At 35.8% G+C, this 19,096-nt stretch overlaps 2 protein-coding genes across 2 annotated transcripts; one reads left to right on the top strand and one right to left on the bottom strand.

Annotated features, from left to right (window-relative positions):
* The first annotated feature begins 40 nt into the window (after positions 1-40).
* Positions 41-6,410, top strand: LOC121808233 (tubulin-folding cofactor B-like). The gene is made up of 9 exons (XM_042208621.1): positions 41-188; positions 629-757; positions 2,714-2,865; positions 3,329-3,447; positions 4,169-4,227; positions 4,589-4,630; positions 5,024-5,157; positions 5,736-5,805; positions 6,047-6,410. The coding sequence occupies exons 2-9, from the start codon at positions 659-661 to the stop codon at positions 6,092-6,094; spliced, it is 723 nt and encodes a 240-aa protein (XP_042064555.1). The 5' UTR covers positions 41-188; positions 629-658; the 3' UTR covers positions 6,095-6,410.
* Positions 6,411-14,258: 7,848 nt separating this feature from the next.
* On the bottom strand, positions 14,259-15,357 carry LOC121809098 (protein FAR1-RELATED SEQUENCE 5-like). Its single transcript, XM_042209645.1, has 2 exons — positions 15,285-15,357; positions 14,259-14,989 (listed from the first exon to the last, which is right to left on the bottom strand). The coding sequence occupies exons 1-2, from the start codon at positions 15,355-15,357 to the stop codon at positions 14,259-14,261; spliced, it is 804 nt and encodes a 267-aa protein (XP_042065579.1).
* Positions 15,358-19,096: the final 3,739 nt, after the last annotated feature.

The raw sequence follows: 19,096 nt of genomic DNA on the forward strand, positions 1-19,096 counted from the left end.
TTTTCTACTATTATAAAAAAGAGAATATTTAAAATATTTTTGTAAAAATTACAAAAACTAAAAAGGTGAAGAAGTGAATAAAAGGAAATATTCGGAAACCTCGTGACGATCCACAATTCTGACTTTCTGAGAACCAGGCATCGTTCGTCTCATCTCATAAGAGTAGGCGCTTGCTTCAATCGCTGCAGGTCTGATTTTGAATCTTTTGATTTTCATTTTTAAGTTTTTGAGAGCAACCGCATTTCTTTTCCGGTGAATCAGTTGAAACTGATGTGAGAGAAGAGCAAGTGAATATCAATCCTTAATTCGATTTTTCTGTGGAATGCGTGCTTTCCACTTATTCCTGAACTAGGTTTTGTGTGAATCTTCTTCATTGCAGTTTCTGCAATTCAGTGTTGTGCATGAAACTTGAACAATTTGCTAATAAGGCTTTAGCAGTAGTGGAGAAACAGACATTCTGTTATCAGTAGTGTACTGAAAGATATTTAAAGTTGATTGTGAATGCTCTTCTTAGTTTGAATTAGCTACTAAATTAGGGCAATTTTCGTTCATTGTCCCAATGTGCTAAGCCAGTCCGACTCTATTTGCTACCTCTATCACGGATTCTGTTGTTTTGCTTGACAAGCAGGGCCTATAAGCTAAGTGAGCGCTGAAGAATATGGATAAGTTACAAGTTCAAGGAGATGAGTCGGTTCTTTTACGCGTCACTCACTCCAACATCAAGAGTTTTGCTTCTGATGTTCGATTCTCTTTACAGGTATGCAAATCGCACCACCATTTTTTGTTTATATCTGGCTGATGTTTGATTTTTCATTTATTTCTGTGGAAAACTTGTGATTTGCACTAATCAACAATAAGTATATTGGTTGAATGAATTGTATTGATAAATGATAACCTTATGTACTGATAATGAGAGTTTGGAGGAGAGTTCTCTGTATGCTTTGTTTAGATATCCCAGAATGTGCTAAAAAAACCTGACTACCAGATACTCCTTTTGTCCACTATTAGGAGTTCCATTTCTTTTCCGCACAAGTTTTAAGAAATGTTAAGAAAAGTGGGTGGAAGAAAGTTAGTGGAATATGGGTCCCACTTGTATATACTCCCTCCGTTCTCATGTTAATAGAGACATATCTTTTCGGCACGAAGATTAAGAAACATATATTTAATATGTGAAGTGGGAAGATTATGTTAGGATCGTCGACTGCAACATTAGTTTGATATTGTTCGCTTTGGGTCAAGCCCGCACGGATTTGTTTTTGGGTCACTCCCAAAAGGCTTCAAACTAATTGGGGTTGGACAGGAATTATATACACATTCCAACTTTCCTCTAATTGGGGTTGGACATGAATTATATACACCTTTTAACTTTCCTCTAATTGGGGTTGGACAGGAATTATATACACCATCCAACTTTCCTCACTCATCCGATATGTGATGAGTTTGTAACACAACAAGTTGGACCGGAATTATATACACCTTCCAACTTTCCTCTAATTGGGACCTTCCAACTTTCCTCTAATTGGTACACCTTCCAACTTTCCTCACTCAAACGCGTGAGTCATTCCAGCCCTGGCCCGTGGGTCATCCTGGGCCTGACTCTTACCCGAGTCTTTCAGGGCCCGACCCTAACCGGGGCTCATCCAGGATCGACCCATAGCCACTTGGGCTATGATACCACTTGTTAGGTCATCCGATGTGTGATGAGTTTGTAACCCAACAAACCTCCCCTCAAACCGAGACCACATCGGAACGCAGTTGACACGAACATGGGTCATTTCAGCCCTGGCCCGTGGGTCATCTTGGGCCTGACTCTAACCCGAGTCCTTCAGGGCCCGACCCTAACCGGGGCTCATCCAGGACCGACCCATAGCCACCTGGGCTCTGATACCACTTGTTAGGATTGTCGACTGCAACATTAGTTTAATATTATTCGATTTGGGTCAAGCCTGCATGGATTTGTTTTTGGGTCACTCCCAAAAGGCCTCAAACTAATTGGGGTTGGACATGAATTATATACACCTTCCAACTTCCCTCACTCATCCGATGTGGGATGGGTTTGTAACCCAACATATTAAAGCAAGAGAGAAGATAAAGTAAGTGAGATGAAGAGAGAATAAAGTAGAGTGATGAAAAAGTATGGGATAGAGTGTGTATTGCTTTTTACCAAATATAGAAATGACTTTATGTTGGAACGTCCCAAAAAGGAATACGACTCTATTAATATGGAACGGATGGAGTGTTAGTTTTAAATGATATGCGAGTGGTATGAGTTACTTAGTGGTATGTTGGGCTTCTTACCATTTATAGTAATAATGAATCGGGTTTCTTATTCATGGAAGGACCAAAATGAAAAAAAAGGGACTTCTATTCGCGGACAGAGTGAGTACCAAATAATCAGTTTTAGTATCTTCCCTGGCCCTGCATTTTGACGGGGGTTAGATATGGGAATGTCTGGATTTAACACAAGGAAGCGATCCCTGATTGCTTAATATATTTGATACTAGTGCTGGGACTTTGGATTCATTCTACATGCTGTAGAAGTTTTCACAGAAGCTATATTTGTGAAATATAAGTGAAAACTTTCATCAAAATCATGCCTGAATTCGTATGCATAAATGCGCCAGTGTTCCTAATCAAGAAATCAAGAAACTTGATTACCAAATAACTTATTCATATGTGCTTGTTGCATAATTCTTTTAATCTTTTTTATCAGATGACTGTAGAAGCTGTAAAAGATAAACTATGGAAAAAGTGTGGCACTTCTGTTGAGTCAATGTGCCTCGAGCTTTATGATGATGCAGGTGCTAAAGTTTCAGATCTAGCTGATAACACGAGACCCCTTGGTTTCTATTCTCCACAAGACGGGTAATTTAGATATTCTATTTAGTTTTCTTCATTTGTCTAAGGTTTCTAGACAATTCTGGTGGTTGTTTTTACATTTCTAATCAATTTGTTTCTTTATTATTGGTACTCTTAGTATTGGTATATTAAATTTGTTTATATGTGTCATTTTAATAGTTTACTGACCTATGGTCGCTGTAAAGAAATAATGACATAAGGAAAACAAGATTAATAAGCTTTGAATTGTAGTTTGTAAATAAGTTGATTAGTTGTTGAATTTTGCACCAAATGAACCCCTATGTTTATCATATTCGATACCTACTCAGAAATCTTCTGTATCTAAGGTTTTATAGCTTAAATTCCTTGTTCAGTGCCCTTTTTGGCTTCTTTATTTTTAGTATTAATTTTCATGACTGAACTTTATTTTCATTAGATATTTAGTTTGGGTACTGCATTAATTCTGATACTGGATTATTTACTTTCTTAGTTTCCGGCTTCATGTCGTTGATCTTGATCCTTCATCAGTTACGTCTGGTGGTTGGCTGGAAGATACTTCCCTTGTAGAGAAATACAAAATTTCTGATGAAGCATATAACAAACTTGATGGTATGCCGTATGCCTTGTCATTGTTTCAATCTCCTCCATATATGTAATATTCTTAGCTCGGAGATGACTTATTTGTCTTCTCATGAATGTCCAAACTAATTTTGAAAATGACTTACTCCAATGGAGAAGATGCTGTTAGTCATCATGGCAACATTACAAGCTGTGAAATGGGTAAAATTTTGTTAGAGAAATGAAGCGAAGAAGGATTGTATGTATATGTCAAACATTTTGTTAAACGAAAAAGGATATGTAATTGGATAAATAAATGGTAAGATGAAGGCCTAGGCCAATAGGCCAGAATGCCGTTCAATACACGATTCAAAAGCTCAATACTCTTCTCAAAAGTCAAACCACAAAGGACCATTATATGATAATTGATAGTCTTACATAAAATCATAAAGGAAATCATAAAGGGAACTAAGGATGGATAGCTTGCACGATCCTCCACCTCGTGTAACAGTCACATCCGCTACTCCACTCCAACATAACCAGCACCACCAACTGTATTATTCCTTGTTGCTGACATTGTCACCCACTCAAATTATGCGGCTTCATCTCTAATCCTGAATTTGTCAAATTTTATTTCACATTTTGTGCAATATAACAACTTTCCGCGTTCAATTTTGTGTTCCATAATATGGATATCATAGTTTTAATTAATACTATATCTTATTACCTGATGTTGTGGGGTCAGAGAGAATTGAACTATTATTTGTTTCAGGCACTTACAAAAAGTTCAAGGAAAGAATGGGAGTTCAACATTCAAATCTGGAGTCTAAAGTATGTGCTGTGTATTATTCTATCTACCTGCATTTTATGCTTACTTGTTGAGATTGTTTGCGCATGGTATTCCTCTGATTGGTTTACTGTCATTTTCCTTCATGACAAATAAATTACTAGTACTATAATATTGCTCTTTAATGATTATGATTGAATTGGCTTATAGATTATTTTCTGAATTTTGGCCTTCTTAAAAACTTACGAGACAGTTCTTCTGTATAAGACTACATAACTTTTATATTCACTGTTAGTATTTACAACACTTCTTATCTTGTGAAATATTATTGCTAAACAGTAGCTCTTATTTCTCTGCACTCTGTATTATTTTCTTGTTCTTAATTCTAGTTTCATTTAATTACAGATTTCAGACAACTACATGGAGGACCTATGTGCAAACATAAAGGTTTGCTTTGCACCTTGACTCTTCATACCTTTTTTGTGTCACAATAGTTGTAATCTTGTAAAACTTGCATATGGTAATGGAATATCTAATTGCAAGTCACCAGTGGGCCAGTTGTCATACTTTTCTTGTTAACATAAGCCTAATGTGGGCTATATCGGCTGAACCTTCTATCTTATTATCTTATACATAAACATTTTCTTCTTCTCACTCTTCAGATAATTTTGACACTTCTATTATCAGTTATTATCCAAATTTTTAATTTTTTAAAGTGCCCTTGTCAATTACACATAGCATATTTTTCTGTATTCCGATGAGAATATTTCATGAGCACAAGCTGCACAATGCTAACTCTTTTTGTTCTATTCTTCCTTTGTTTTCCATCAAACAAAATAGGTGGGAGATAGATGCCAAGTTGAAGTAGGGGAGAAACGAGGCAATGTCAAATTTGTGGGTCAGGCAGAAACACTTGCACCTGGTTTTTGGGTTGGGATCCAGTATGATGAACCTCTGGGGAAACATGATGGCATGTGCGTGATTCTCAACTTCATGTGATTTTCTACAATAGCATCTATGATATTTTATTAATGAAGCAGTAAACACTTAATGCACTGAGATTTATAATGGGTGAAATAAATATAGAAAGAAAAGCCTGTCATGGAATTAATCGTAGCTATGATAACACAATATCATTGTGCTTGTCTTGAAAGTAAGCTTTGGAATTTGAGTCGTTCTTTAACCTATTTTTGGTATTCTTATATTGTGCTTTGTTTCGGCCGTTCTTCATATCCGGAGTTATGTTTTATGTTTGAGTCCTTGACAAGATCTTATGGATTTAGATAAGGTTGATAACATCCTAAAATACATAACATTCTGTTACAAGACCCTTGCAAATCAGAAGTTTATTCCATTCAGTCACCATGCATGTGATTGAGTTTTATCGATGGGTCAGGTTTTGGGTATGACATGGAAGGGATGTTTTCTGACAATGAATAGGTGTGATTTCTTAATAAGTTTTGCCGATATGTATTAGGTGGTTATTGGGAAGCTCTGGGATAGCTTGAGGATGTTGTGCACATTTGAACATGTCAATTTTTTTTGTTTGCAGGGTGAAAGGAAAGCGTTATTTTGAATGCCCTCCTCTTTGTGGTGGAATGGTCAGACCAGATAAAGTAAAGGTCTGTTCTTAACTAAATTTGGTTTCCTTGCATTCTTATAATTGAAAATAACCGCTACTTCTTTGTAATTTTAGCTCAAGAGGTTGAGATTGTGTTAAATAAAATCATGTCGTGGACTATGTAGAGAGGTCTTGGAGAAACTTAAATTTTCTACATGAAAAACTTGAGATTGATTGTTTTTTTTTGCTGCATATTTTTATTCATCATCCTTGTGTTTTTTTTTTCATTTTACGATGTTTAGGTTGGGGACTTCCCGGAACAAGATCCTTTCGAAGAAGATGAAATCTAAGTTGAGGCAACCTATAAAAAGGTATGCCAAAGTTTCTTGCGATGTTTGAATTCATATCTACCAATGTAGGAATATTTTGTTCGGTTTTGATTGATGAGATGATAATTGTATTGGAAATGAATATGTTCTGTGATGAAACGGTGTGGTGTCTTCGTACGTAAAATCACAATTATTGATACGGGACTTAAGTAGGCATTGAGCCAGTGCAGCTTTTGTTTGGTGGGGATAATGAGAGGGGTGTTGCTTGAAGACGATTTCAAATGTGTCATATCATATCAACTTTGTTTTCATATAATTAAGTAGTACTATAACTTTATTTTCTACATGTTAATTTAAAGGTATGCCAGAGCTTTTGTTCGTGAGCTATGGGCCTCTAACACTGTTAAATGTTGCATGTTGTATGTTTTGCCTATAAATATTGAAATGTGTATAAAGATAAATGACAACATATCATTGTTACATGTGATAAGAGTATTATTTACGTATAATAAATTAGTATAAATATAAACCATTGATAATACAGGCGACTCGCAACGGATTTGGATCCTCTACGGTGCACAGCACTGCTGTGCACCTCACAACACATTAAATTTTTTTTTTTTTTTTTATTATTAAAAAATTATTTTATTAGGTGCACAGCAGTGCTGTGCACCGTAGAGGATCCAAATCCACTCGCAACAATCTTAGTAACGGTGTGAGATTCATCATCTAGCATGACAATGGCAATGCAACACAATTCCATCACAGCTAAACACAGGAGAGGATCCTCTGCTGTGTTAAAAAACACAGCAGGGAGTGCTGTGGTTAAAACGCACTCAATTTCACGTGAACCGCAGCAAAGTTTTAGAGAGAGAGAGAGATTGCAATTCCGATTATTATTAAAACCACCCACTTTCCTTTCACCCTATTTCTTTGATTAAATAAATGCACGGCCTTTTATTTTATACTCTATTTTATAATCATGAATAAATTATTTATTAAATCCTACATACAACACTAGCTGTAAGTTTTGTTATTGATGCATCTACACACAAACATAGCGTTAAATAATTTAATTACTGATATTAATTGATTAATCTGACAACTTAATTCATTATTTGTACATCTAGATATATACCGGATATTATAAATTATTTGTATATTTTCTAGACTTTAAATATTTCTGAATTAAAGTTGTTTGAAAAGTAAAATATAAATATAAATAGAATAAACGATACAATTCATAAAATTTAGAAATAATTTATTATATGATCTACATTTATAAGTGTTATAATTTATATGTTTAATTGATAGTTTATAATATATGTTTATTTAAATTATAGAAATATTGGAAAATAAAAAAAATTGCGTACTTCGGGGTCCCCGGATCGAACAACGACGTCAACGTGCTCAACCAATCCGACCTCTTCGCCGAAGTTTTGGATGGTAAAGCGCCGGCCATCAACTTCATTACTAACACCCGGCGATATAAAATGAGGTACTATCTTGCCGACGGCATCTACCCGAAGTGGCCAACCTTCGTGAAGACGTTCAACAGGCCGGTGAACGAAAAACAGACTCTTTTTGCGCAGAAGCAAGAGGCTGCTCGCAAGGATGTGGAGAGGGCGTTCGGGGTTCTCCAAGCGAGCTTCAACATTATCAAAGTCCCGGCTCGTACGTGGTTTATGGAGAATATGGTCGACATCATGTATACGTGCATAATCTTGCACAACATGATTGTCGCCGACGAAGGACCTGAGGCGGGAAATTGGTTCGACCCTGAAACCCCGAGAATCTCTACCGCAAGTAGTCCGTCTCGCAGTGGAGTGCATCCGTCCATGCAAGATCGGTTGTCTATTCGGGCAAGGACACGTGATTCTACCGCCCCCGCCCAACTCCAAGATGATCTAATGGAGCACATTTGGGCAAACTTTGGCAACCAGTAGAGTGCGCGGAAGAAATTAAATTATGTATTTTTAATATTTTTTAGGATTTTAATTATGTTTTTTTAAATTTTTTTAGAATTTGAAGTTGCAATTTTATTTTATTTTATTTAATGAAGTGTGTTTTTATTAATTGAATTTGTTGGAAATAAAAATAAAAAATGAAATTGAATGAATAGTTAAGGGATGAGATGGTTAAGAGACGGATAAGAGATGGAGGGTTGCAGGTGTTGTCTCTTAGTTAAGAGATAGAGTGAAAAATACAGTGGGGCCCATGAATAGTTAAGAGATGAGACGGTTAAGAGACGGATAAGAGACAGCGTTGCGGATGGCCTAACTCTTCCGAGTCCAGACAATTATAATATGGGTTTCCATATTACTCTAATTCTCATTAATTATTTCATTTAATTTGTCATTATCGTCCGATCCCTATTAATTATTTTATTCCATTTTTACTATGTTTGGTTAAATAGACCACATTTCATGAACTCATTTCACTCATTTAATTATTATAAAACTAATATTCTATTTGTGCCATAAAAATATAACTTAATTAAATAATTAGTGAAAAAACATGTTCAATTATTTAGTTTTAGATGGCCAAATTATCATTAATCAGTATTTGGTAGTATAACTTCAGTTTGTTGTTCACGTAGTTTATCAGAGAACGTCCTCGAAGAAAAAGCTACCAAGGATCCCAAAAGCTCTGATAGGAAATACGATACCAAATTCTGGTATTTTGATGCATGTAGTTTTGATTCTATTTTGGAATTTGGTATTTAATTGTGTTTTTTTGTTTCATAACCAAAAGTCAAAAATTCAACAGAACCCATAACTGAAGCCATTCCTGATATCCATGACATAAATCAAGGTTAAATTTATACATTTTTAACCTTATTGTAGCTCTGCTCTTTAATTACTGATGAATAAGTATGCCATATATGTGAAAAGAGTTATGAATAAATGAATATTTATATGATTTGTTTGTTGTAATGTTATACGATAATTTATTTATGTTTCAGTTATGGAAACACATAGCGAAGTCATTCCACAAATTGGAAAAGAGAAAGAGTCTTCAGATGATTTACCCATTTATGGAAAATGTGCGTGCTACTCCCAACTAGTACTTATTTGATATGATTGTGATGGTATCTGTAATTCACTTTTGTTTTGTTATGACACTTGAGATTAAGTTGGAACATGTCATATATTCCTCTCTGTGCTGGTTAGGTACTACCCATTGTTTGTGGAAAAAAAGTTAGATCTTTGGTGACAGGCTGGAGTTTATATAAATGCCATTTTTGTTTAATGTTTGTAATATGTTTCTGTAAAAGTATCACGTAGCTGCAATATGCTTTCAGATACGGGAACTCATACAAAAATCATTCAAGAAGGGGCTAAAGGGAAAGAGACGGATAAACATGTATCCAATTCTGGAAAAGGTATGTACATGAAAAAAATAGTAATAACTTGCTATGATTGTGATGATTTGTCTATTACACAATAGTTTTGTTATGACACTTATGACTCAATATTAACCTCTTTCTTATGCTTACATTGCACATTGCACATTATGTAATTAAATCCAAATATGACTCAACCACTGATGTTACACTTGAAATGTTTAATTCCTAGTTTTACAAATGTAATGTAATAATCACTACTTTTAAATAAAATGACTGATTTGTGGATATAATGACTATTGCACATATTAAGACCTATCTCTGTGTGGTTTAATATGTTTTTGAGTTTAATGTCGTCATGACTGAAGTGACATTCATAATGAATACAATGTGCAAGTATTATGACACTGGAAAACTATTTAATTTTTCCAATAAATGTGTGGCTGTAGGTAGGATTGGTATGTCCTTAAACAAGGCAAATGAAATCATTATCAGAAAAAGAGCCAGGGCTAAGGAGAGCCTAAAAAATATGAACTTGGACACATATGGAAGTGATAAGGCTGATACCTCCCATGTCCAAGAGACTGTTGCTGTTACCGATTCGCCCGATATGGCAAAAGGTATTCCTCTATTGTACGACAACTAATACTTTTAACAATAAAGAATATTATTTGATTTGTTTTTATGGTTACAGGTTCAAAGCGCAGGAGAGAATCTGTGATGCGTACAAACGATCCAGCGGTAGACAAGAATGACAAAGTACAAACAGAAGAAATGCCCAAAAAGGCCCCTGGGACAAAGAAGGTAAATAAATGGAAAGAGAAGGTGTATGAGGGAGTTGGAAAAGGAGAGACAGAAGAGGAGAAAATAAGGCACCAAACCTTGAAGCTCAAAACCAGTCCTCGGAAAATAATCGAGATGACACAAGCTCTAAACGAAGAACAGATGAATGAAGTGATAGACATGGGATTTGGAGAGTTGAGGCATTTTGGTATCGCTGAGGTCCCAGGAAAATGGCCTATGACCTGGTCAAATGTTTCGGGGAAGTAGACTGCACTATTCAGCTGGAAAACCAACGGCTTGCAATTTACCCGGAAGATGTTTACTTGACTTTAGGGCTTCCTATCGGGGGGACATTGATCAACCGCGTCCATAGGCAAAAAAAGAAGCCATTCTTTGACGAGGTTGCTTGAAGAATTGGAAAAAATGTCGACTGTATTCTTCCGGAGGACCTGATTAAAGAGGTCTTAAAGTATAAGTCGGGTGGTGAATGGTTTCACAAGGTTTTCATTCTAATAGTAGACACGGTTCTGATTAATCCTTGTGGGGATGGAAAGTGTCGGACGCATATAGACTATGTGTTCAGAGACATATCGGTTGTGAAAGAGTACAATTGGTGTGCTTATGTACTCGAAACACTGGCTGTGGCAGTTAAAAACTGGAGGTCTACCAAGAATACACCATTCACAGGACCTATATCATTCTTGGTGGTATGATCTCTAATACACTTTGCTTAGAAACAATTTTTTTTGAATATTCCCTTTTACAAATCTGCATTATGTATGAAATTTCAAATCATGAAGCATGACTTATAACTACTTAAAACTTAAACTTCAATTTCAGGCTTTTTATGTGGATCGGGTTTTCCACAAAAAACTTTTGGTGTCACGCATTTTCCTGACAGTTTTTGGCTGGACAAGTAAAAACTAAGGCAAAGAGAGAAAATGGAGCTTGAATCTGCCGATACAATCGGGAGGGGAAGTTTAGTAGACAGAGGTGACCCTGACAAGCTGCCGCGTCCATCAAGCATACTTGTTTTCGAAGAGGAATAAACGGAGGAAAAAGACCAGTGGGAAATTGCAATCTAGGGATTTGCAGCAGCAAGTGAAGATGCTGTGAGGGGGCTGCAGAATTTGCTGATAAGTATGAATGATTTAACTAATGTAATTCAGAACTTTGAAGCAATGAAGATTGCTGGATCAACTGCCTGCAATATGATTGGGGTAATTCCCGAGGTGGAGGTGGATGAGGAGGAGGAAACGGTGGCATCAGTGAAGACAGCTTTGGCAAAGGACAAGTTGAATGTACCAGAGCTTGTAGAGGTTGTGCAGAGCATGTTCAAGGTTACGGCACAACTTACACAACTTGCTGAGGAAGGGCCACCGTTTGACATCCATCCTTCGTTTGTACCAAAGAATGTAAGTTGAAGACTAACTCGAAACCAATGTAATTTTTGATGGTGAACCAAGTTGCCTGTACTAAATATTTAAACACTGTTGTGTACAAGACTTTTGTAATCTGTAATGATGCAGTGACAATGTGGAACCCAGGGCCATACTCATTTGGCACGATGTGTAACCTTTTATTTCCATGACCAAATATGTGTTTAATATGACCCAAGCGCATATTCTCCATTCGTATGACCTAGGGCCTCCTTATTATAACCCAAATTAAGTGTATGTATTATGACTCTATAATCCGTTTATTATGACCCAAAATTCGTCATTGAATTTTTTTGTCATTGTCAGTGAATGTGTTGGTCATATAACCAAGTTCCAGCTTGTTATGACCCAATTTAACCATATGTTTTCATGACTTAAAAATTCGATTAGTATGACCGAAAACACATATTTTATGTTTGTTGTACTTGTTAGTGTATTCTCCGATCGTACTAATATTTGGAACCTATTTCAAAGCTTTTCTTATATATATCATATAATTGCTCGTTTAGTTTGATTTTTGATACCATTATCCAAAGTATTTTGTTCGACAAACAAACTGAATTGCAGGGTGATCTCGCAAGAAGGATCGGTGTGAAACAAGGAAAAATAACTAACATAAATGAATTACAGAATTGTGTTGTTACACCACAGGCTGGAGTAAACAAGGTAATTGTTGTGTAATAATTTTTTACGTTTATTGATATAGACTGCTATAAATAGGGCTCTATAATGATATTATCATACGATATGTAGCAATTATTTTTGGAGATCTATGACATACGTAAACATTCATTAATACTACCATTTATTTTAGTCTGTTTTGGAGATTAGTAGCTTCACGGCTATAGGAAGGATTCAAAGCTCGGACACTGAAAAAACTATTATAAGTGTTGGTTCTGGAGCAGCACGTTTGTGTGCATCAAAGGTAAATGTTAATGTTAAAATGTCATTCGAAAACTATATGTACTGCCATGTTTGTTGAGGTGATATATAACACTTAACATATATGATTGTTCCAGAGTGAGTACCAGGTCAACAACCCAATAATTGGTACATCATTTAACGGTGGTAGCGATGCATCGCATCAGACGGGTTTAGAAAAGGTACTTCCAGCTTTGAAATATATTCTTGTATGCATCCATTATGAACCAAATATCAAGCAGAACGACGTAAGCCAAATATTATTATACTTATTAAATGTGCATTGTATTATAAATAGGAAGGATCTATCAATGTGGAAGAGATTGTAAAATCAGCCATGGCTGACTACATGGAAGGCGGTGGAGATGATGCTGCTAATGAATTTTATTCGGAAGCTTCGGGAACGAAATCAATAACAATTTTGGATAATAAGCTTATAAGCAAGGATGAAACTAATGTATGTGTCTATCCTTAATTACATTATCAAAGAAATACTACAGTTTTGTATGACGTCTTATGTACCTTTCTGGTAATAAATATTAGGATAAGGAACTCGATGTGGAAGCCATTGTACAGTCTGCAGTGGAAGCGTACATGGAATGTGATGAGGTTGATGAGGATTTTGTCACACATTTCGCTAAAAAGTCAGAACCAAAACTGGGCAAAGAATTGGTCGTCTATACAAACGAACAAGTAATATTTGTTGTAATTATCTATTTAGTTGTACGCAGAAGGGCGTGTACTGCCTAAACTGAACATATATTATATTTATACATCACATACAACTGATCTATACCATCTAATTGTAGCTACATGACAACCAGCAAAAATTGAAGATGAACGTTCGCCCTAAGGCAGACTTGAGATGGTCTAATGCATTTCGTTCACCATTTCTTGAGAGAGCAGTTACAGTGTCATGCAAGCTTACTCCAGATGAACGAGTTATGTATTACTGGTTGATGACCACTTACCACGGAAATGAGTAAGTGATATGATATCAGCGTACAGGATTTATCTTTGACCTAATAACAAATTAATAATTGTTTGAATGCCAGAGAACATATTATATACAATGACCGAGTTGTTGAAGTCATGCTTTTGGAATTCTGTTCGTTACTGCCACATCATGAGGTTTCTAGTGGAATAATTAGTGCCTTCTGCTCTGTACTTAACCATATGGAAGCTTTGAAATCGGTCACTTCTCCAAAAAGACTATTTTTCACAACCTACCCTGTAGTGAGTTAACCTAAACCATGATTTTTAACATGAATTTGTGAACTAACTCTTCTGATATAAACATGTGTAGCTTTACACGGTTGTGGAGACTAATGGAAAAGTTGATGATGAGGACAAACTAGATGAATTTTCTTCAAACATTGACAAAGAAGTCAGCGAAATACCACATTTCAAATGGGGGGAGGAGCTATGCCCATGCACTTGACAAACTGCTTGAATGGCCAAGAGAAAGAGTCTGCGCTCTCACTACAAAGCAAACCAGCTCCAAAGGACACTGCGCGCCCATGGTTGTCCTTCCCAGTGAATCGAGACAATGCATCAATTTTAAGTGGACAACATTTACAAGTGAATATTGATATTGCAACATTTACAAGTGAATATTGATATTGCAACTAATAGGTCATAATAAACTCAAATCATAGCATAAAAGAAAAATGCATCAATTTTAAGTGGACAACATTTACCTATTAGTTGAGTACGTAGTGTCAAACGAGATAATGTCACCAAATTGCATGAAATTCATCTTAGCAATAGGATCACACCAGAATAAATGCATCAGTCGACTACGAGAATCAACTTCATACTCGTACATGAAGGCGTCACAATTTTCCTTCTTATTCTTCATCTCGCCTATTATCATTTGGGCGTCATATCCTTCAGCGTATCTTCTGATGTCCCGTGTGTAGTTACGAATGTCCAACACAGTACACCTAACAGACTCATATCCGCCCATCAATTCAGTCAATAGCTTGAAAGTGAGAGATGGACCGATATTAGCATCAACACAATCCGAAATAAATTTTTGGTGAACTAGTTCAAGTTGACGATTTAATCTCATGAACTTCTGGTGTTGTATATCAACCATGGGGTGGTTGTGTTCTTCGTTCAAATGTTGAATGACGTAACCACGGTCAGAATCGAATTTGAATGCAACACAAGCATTACATCCACATTTTTTCGATTTACGTCGTCGTTTGGGTTGTTGATCGCTAAATTTCTGTTCACCTTCTCTGTTACACACCATGTAAAACCATATGGTGATATTATCAACCTTTTTTGAACTGTTCTTCCTTGTATCAAATCCAACACTTCGACCATAGTTCTCGTAAAATTCAATTGCGTTGTCCAATGTGGGGAAGCTACGACCAACAAATGGTTTAAGTTCTATAGGGCATTCTGGTTTATTTACATCTGTAATAAATCATAATCAGAAAACACCAAAAAAAGTTGATAATTAAAAACAAGCTTCCATCTACTGGATGTAGAATGATAATATGTCATAATAGGATGAAATCGCGGCATACAACTCATACAACTATCTTAAACTAAAATGTGTCATACTATACAGAAATCGAATCATAGCGGACAAATCGATCAAATAATATACTTAAAAAGATTCATATAAACGAATACGATGACATAAACAGATACAAATATGTGAATCGGAGCACAACAAACAAATGAAAATAAAAAATATGACCATAACCTGTATTCCCAACAGCGTCATCGGAATATGATTGATTATCTACGTGCGAAGTAGAATGTGTGTCAGATTCCATTTTGGAGTTTGGGATCTGCCAACGATGATGATATAGAATATAAAATTGAACAGACTAATCTGGAACGCGATTGGAGTTATGATCTTCCAACGACGATGATATATATTTGAGAATGGAAAATAATAATCTGAAACAATTATAATGGAAGTTTGATGTTACAGTGGCTGAAGAAGATGCATATACGTAGAAGATGCAGTTTAAGAAATATATCTCATAATTCATGCGTATACTTTGATAGTGGAAAGAGAAATGGCAAGATTATAGGAGATGTCATAACCAACGTGATAGAGCTAATTACTTAATTAATCTTATTGGATTTTTATTGAATAAAATAACAAGATTTAATGAATTAATTGAGCCATGTTTTAAAATCAAGATGATCTCGCCAGATCCTATGGCTGAAATTTGGCTTGTATTTCTTTATATACACTCATACTTGTTTTGATCAACCTCCTATATATATATTCCTATATAGGGGAGCATTATTCTCCTATTCAAGACTAACATCCTTTGTTCTTCTTATTATTAGGCGTTAGATCTTATGCATCAATGGTCCAGATTGATGCTACTTTTTTTTATCCGTGTTGCATTATTGAACCTGTGTGTATGCATTATAAGGGTAAAATTGTCATCCGACAAATATTGAAATGCCAGAATTTGGAATGGGCGAATTTATTGGGATTTGAAACTTCCGTCTCTTCATTCTCCCTCATTAAACGCTGCAAAACCACTCTCCACTCTCTCCACTCTCTCAACTCTCTAAAGCCTAACTCATGTTCGTCGCTCGATAGGCAGCGAAATAATCGACAACAATCGTCCAAGATTAAGCCACCCACCCTCCACCGTTGCTAACATCGAACCGCAACCGGTGACAAGGTTCGTGACTTCGCTTTAATGATTTTGTAGGCACGAAAACTATAAATTGGAACATCTAAAATTGACGCGGCGCATGAAATTCAGACGGGTTTTTATTGTTTTTGGTATAAAATCATTGATTGTGGTATCCGACTGGGGTTTATTGTTTGTTCTGACATTTCTCTATATCCGACGGGTTTTTTATGTTTTGGGTTTGAAAGCATGGATTCTGGTATCTGATTTGGTTATTTCCCGACAGATAAAATATGCCTAAGCGAGGACGTCAGCGCTCACAACCATCCCAAGCTGCAGGTATATTTGCTGCGCCGCTTGTACAATTCAATATCGTATCAGTCGATTGTGTGGAAGGATAATTGCATGTTTGATTAGTGCATTATGTATATATGTAAGTGTCATTATGTGCAGTAAATGATGCATTATGTAGGGTGTTGTGTTTTGTTAGTGAATAAACTCAGGCAAAAGTATATATGTACATTATTTATTTTAGACTGTGCATTATGTACCATGATTTTTGCATTATGTTGTCTATATTATGCATTAATATGGGTATTGTCTATGATGGTTAAGCAACTCAGTCAAGATTCAATATGGTTATTATTTGGTATGGGAAGTGCAGTATGAATCTGTAATTATGCATATGTTGGAGTTTATGGTTCATTATGAGTTGTATTCTTTATATTGGTTACTAGTCGTTGTGTGTAATACATGTACATTTTTGGGTTTAGACAATGCATTATGTCATATGTTTTTACTGAATTAACTCAGACAAAATTATGTACTTGCATTATTTATTTTGGACTGTGCATTATGTACCATGATTTTTGCATTATGCTGTCTATATTAGGCATTAATACGGGTATTGTCTATGATGTTTAAGCAACTCAGTCAAGATTCAATATGGTTATTATTTGGTGTGGGAAGTGCAGTATGAATCTGTAAGTATGCATATGTTGGAGTTTATGGTTCATTATGAGTTGTATTCTTGATATTGGTTACTAGTTTTTGTGTGTAATACATGTGCATTTTTGGGTCTAGACAATGCATTATGTCCTACGAAATTTACATTATGTGAAGTATATTATGCATTATCAAAGGGAATTATTAGTATCTGTCATGTCATTGTGCAACATGTTTAGGTAAATATTAGGAGTGTAGTAAGCACATCAGAGGTATTGATTGTATTTGTTAATGGCCTCAGATTAGAAACTAAGTTTCAGCTTGTTGATTAAATTGATAAATATGTTATGTGATGGTCATAAGTGCATTATTTGCTTTGTCCAATGCATTATGGGTAAAGTTTTATGCATTATTTGTTTTAACTGAAGCATTATTTGTTGTGATATATGCGTCAATCCTTGTACTGCGCATTTCATGCTGTCTTTTGATGTGGTGTTAATTTTCTAATGTGGTGTGTTGTTTGGGCCATATCAGAGAAGCAGCTTAGAGACGAGATAGACGACGCAGTGGACGACATTATACCAGTTGCGTTGTCCAAAAATCAGAGATAGGTTGGCTGATGTAGGCCCAAGTACGTCTAGAAGTGAGGGTGAGCCGAATCAACCTACAGGTCGAAAAGGTGATCAACTCTACTGTCGGTGAACGCCGTCAGAATTCCTTAACTGCTTGTAGCAGTTGAATCCTAGACAGAAAAGGTCAGTGACTGAAATTGGATTTGGGGCGGTTCTTGCCTTTGACATCAAGGAAATCCCCGGATATCTTGCATACTGGGTGTTGAACGCCCTACATCTAGCACGATGCCAAATTAAGCTCGCGGGCGATGAATTGGTTTTGTAGTCCTTCACATCTAGCACGATGCCAAATTAAGCTCGCGGGACGGTGTGGAACGCCCTATATAAAAATGCATTATTTACGATATAGTATGCATTATGAGATTTATCTTGCGTATATGGGTGAATTGGTTTTGTAGTCCTTAACATGCGTGTAATTTTTAAGTTTCTTACGTACTTTTGTATTTGATATATTACATTTGTTAACTATCACTGTCATCGTCAGACAAATAAAATTTGACATTACTTATGGTATGTGCTGCATTGTTTTTTGAAAAGTGGATATAGATACGAAAAATAGATATGTGCATTATTTGATTAAAAGAGTGCATTATATATCAACAAATGGTCATTATTCTGCATGTAATGCTTGTCATATTCCACGTAATGTAGAAGACACGGTAAATAATGCATTGTGTAAACCAAATAATGCACTTATTCAGAAACGTATTATGCGCAGTACGGTTATTTATGTAGTGCATTACGTCTACATACAAATGCATTATTTACGATATAGTATGCATTATGAGATTTATCCTGCGTATATGGGTGAATTGGTTTAGTTGTCCTTAACAGGTGTTTAATTTTTAAGTTTCTTACGTACTTTTGTATTTGGTATATTACACTCGTTAACTATCACTGTCAGACAAATAAAATTCGACATTACTTATGTTATGTGCCGCATTGTTTTTTGAAAAGTGGATGTAGATACGGAAAATAGATATGTGCATTATTTGATTAAAAGAGTGCATTATGTATCAACAAATGGTCATTTTCTGCATGCAGAAGGGAACACAAAGTATCCATGGCGTCATGGATACTTCACTGAGTTAACTTCACAGATATATAGAGTACTCGACTGATATAAAATCCATTAATGAACAGAAAAAGTGAACTAATGCAAAAAACCACCTGTTTCAACTTATAACAGTACGACAAAGATTTGAACAACAAGACTACTAGGACCCAAACAAAAACTGTGATGTGGTGTTTATAGAACATAACTGAAGCTGGCCTTTTACCCTTGCGCGCATCTTTCTTCATCATCATCTCCTTAAGCAATGGACAGTTCCTGG

Source organism: Salvia splendens, chromosome 6 (genome assembly GCF_004379255.2).
Source record: "Salvia splendens isolate huo1 chromosome 6, SspV2, whole genome shotgun sequence".
In the NCBI taxonomy this organism is placed as follows: domain Eukaryota; kingdom Viridiplantae; phylum Streptophyta; class Magnoliopsida; order Lamiales; family Lamiaceae; genus Salvia; species Salvia splendens.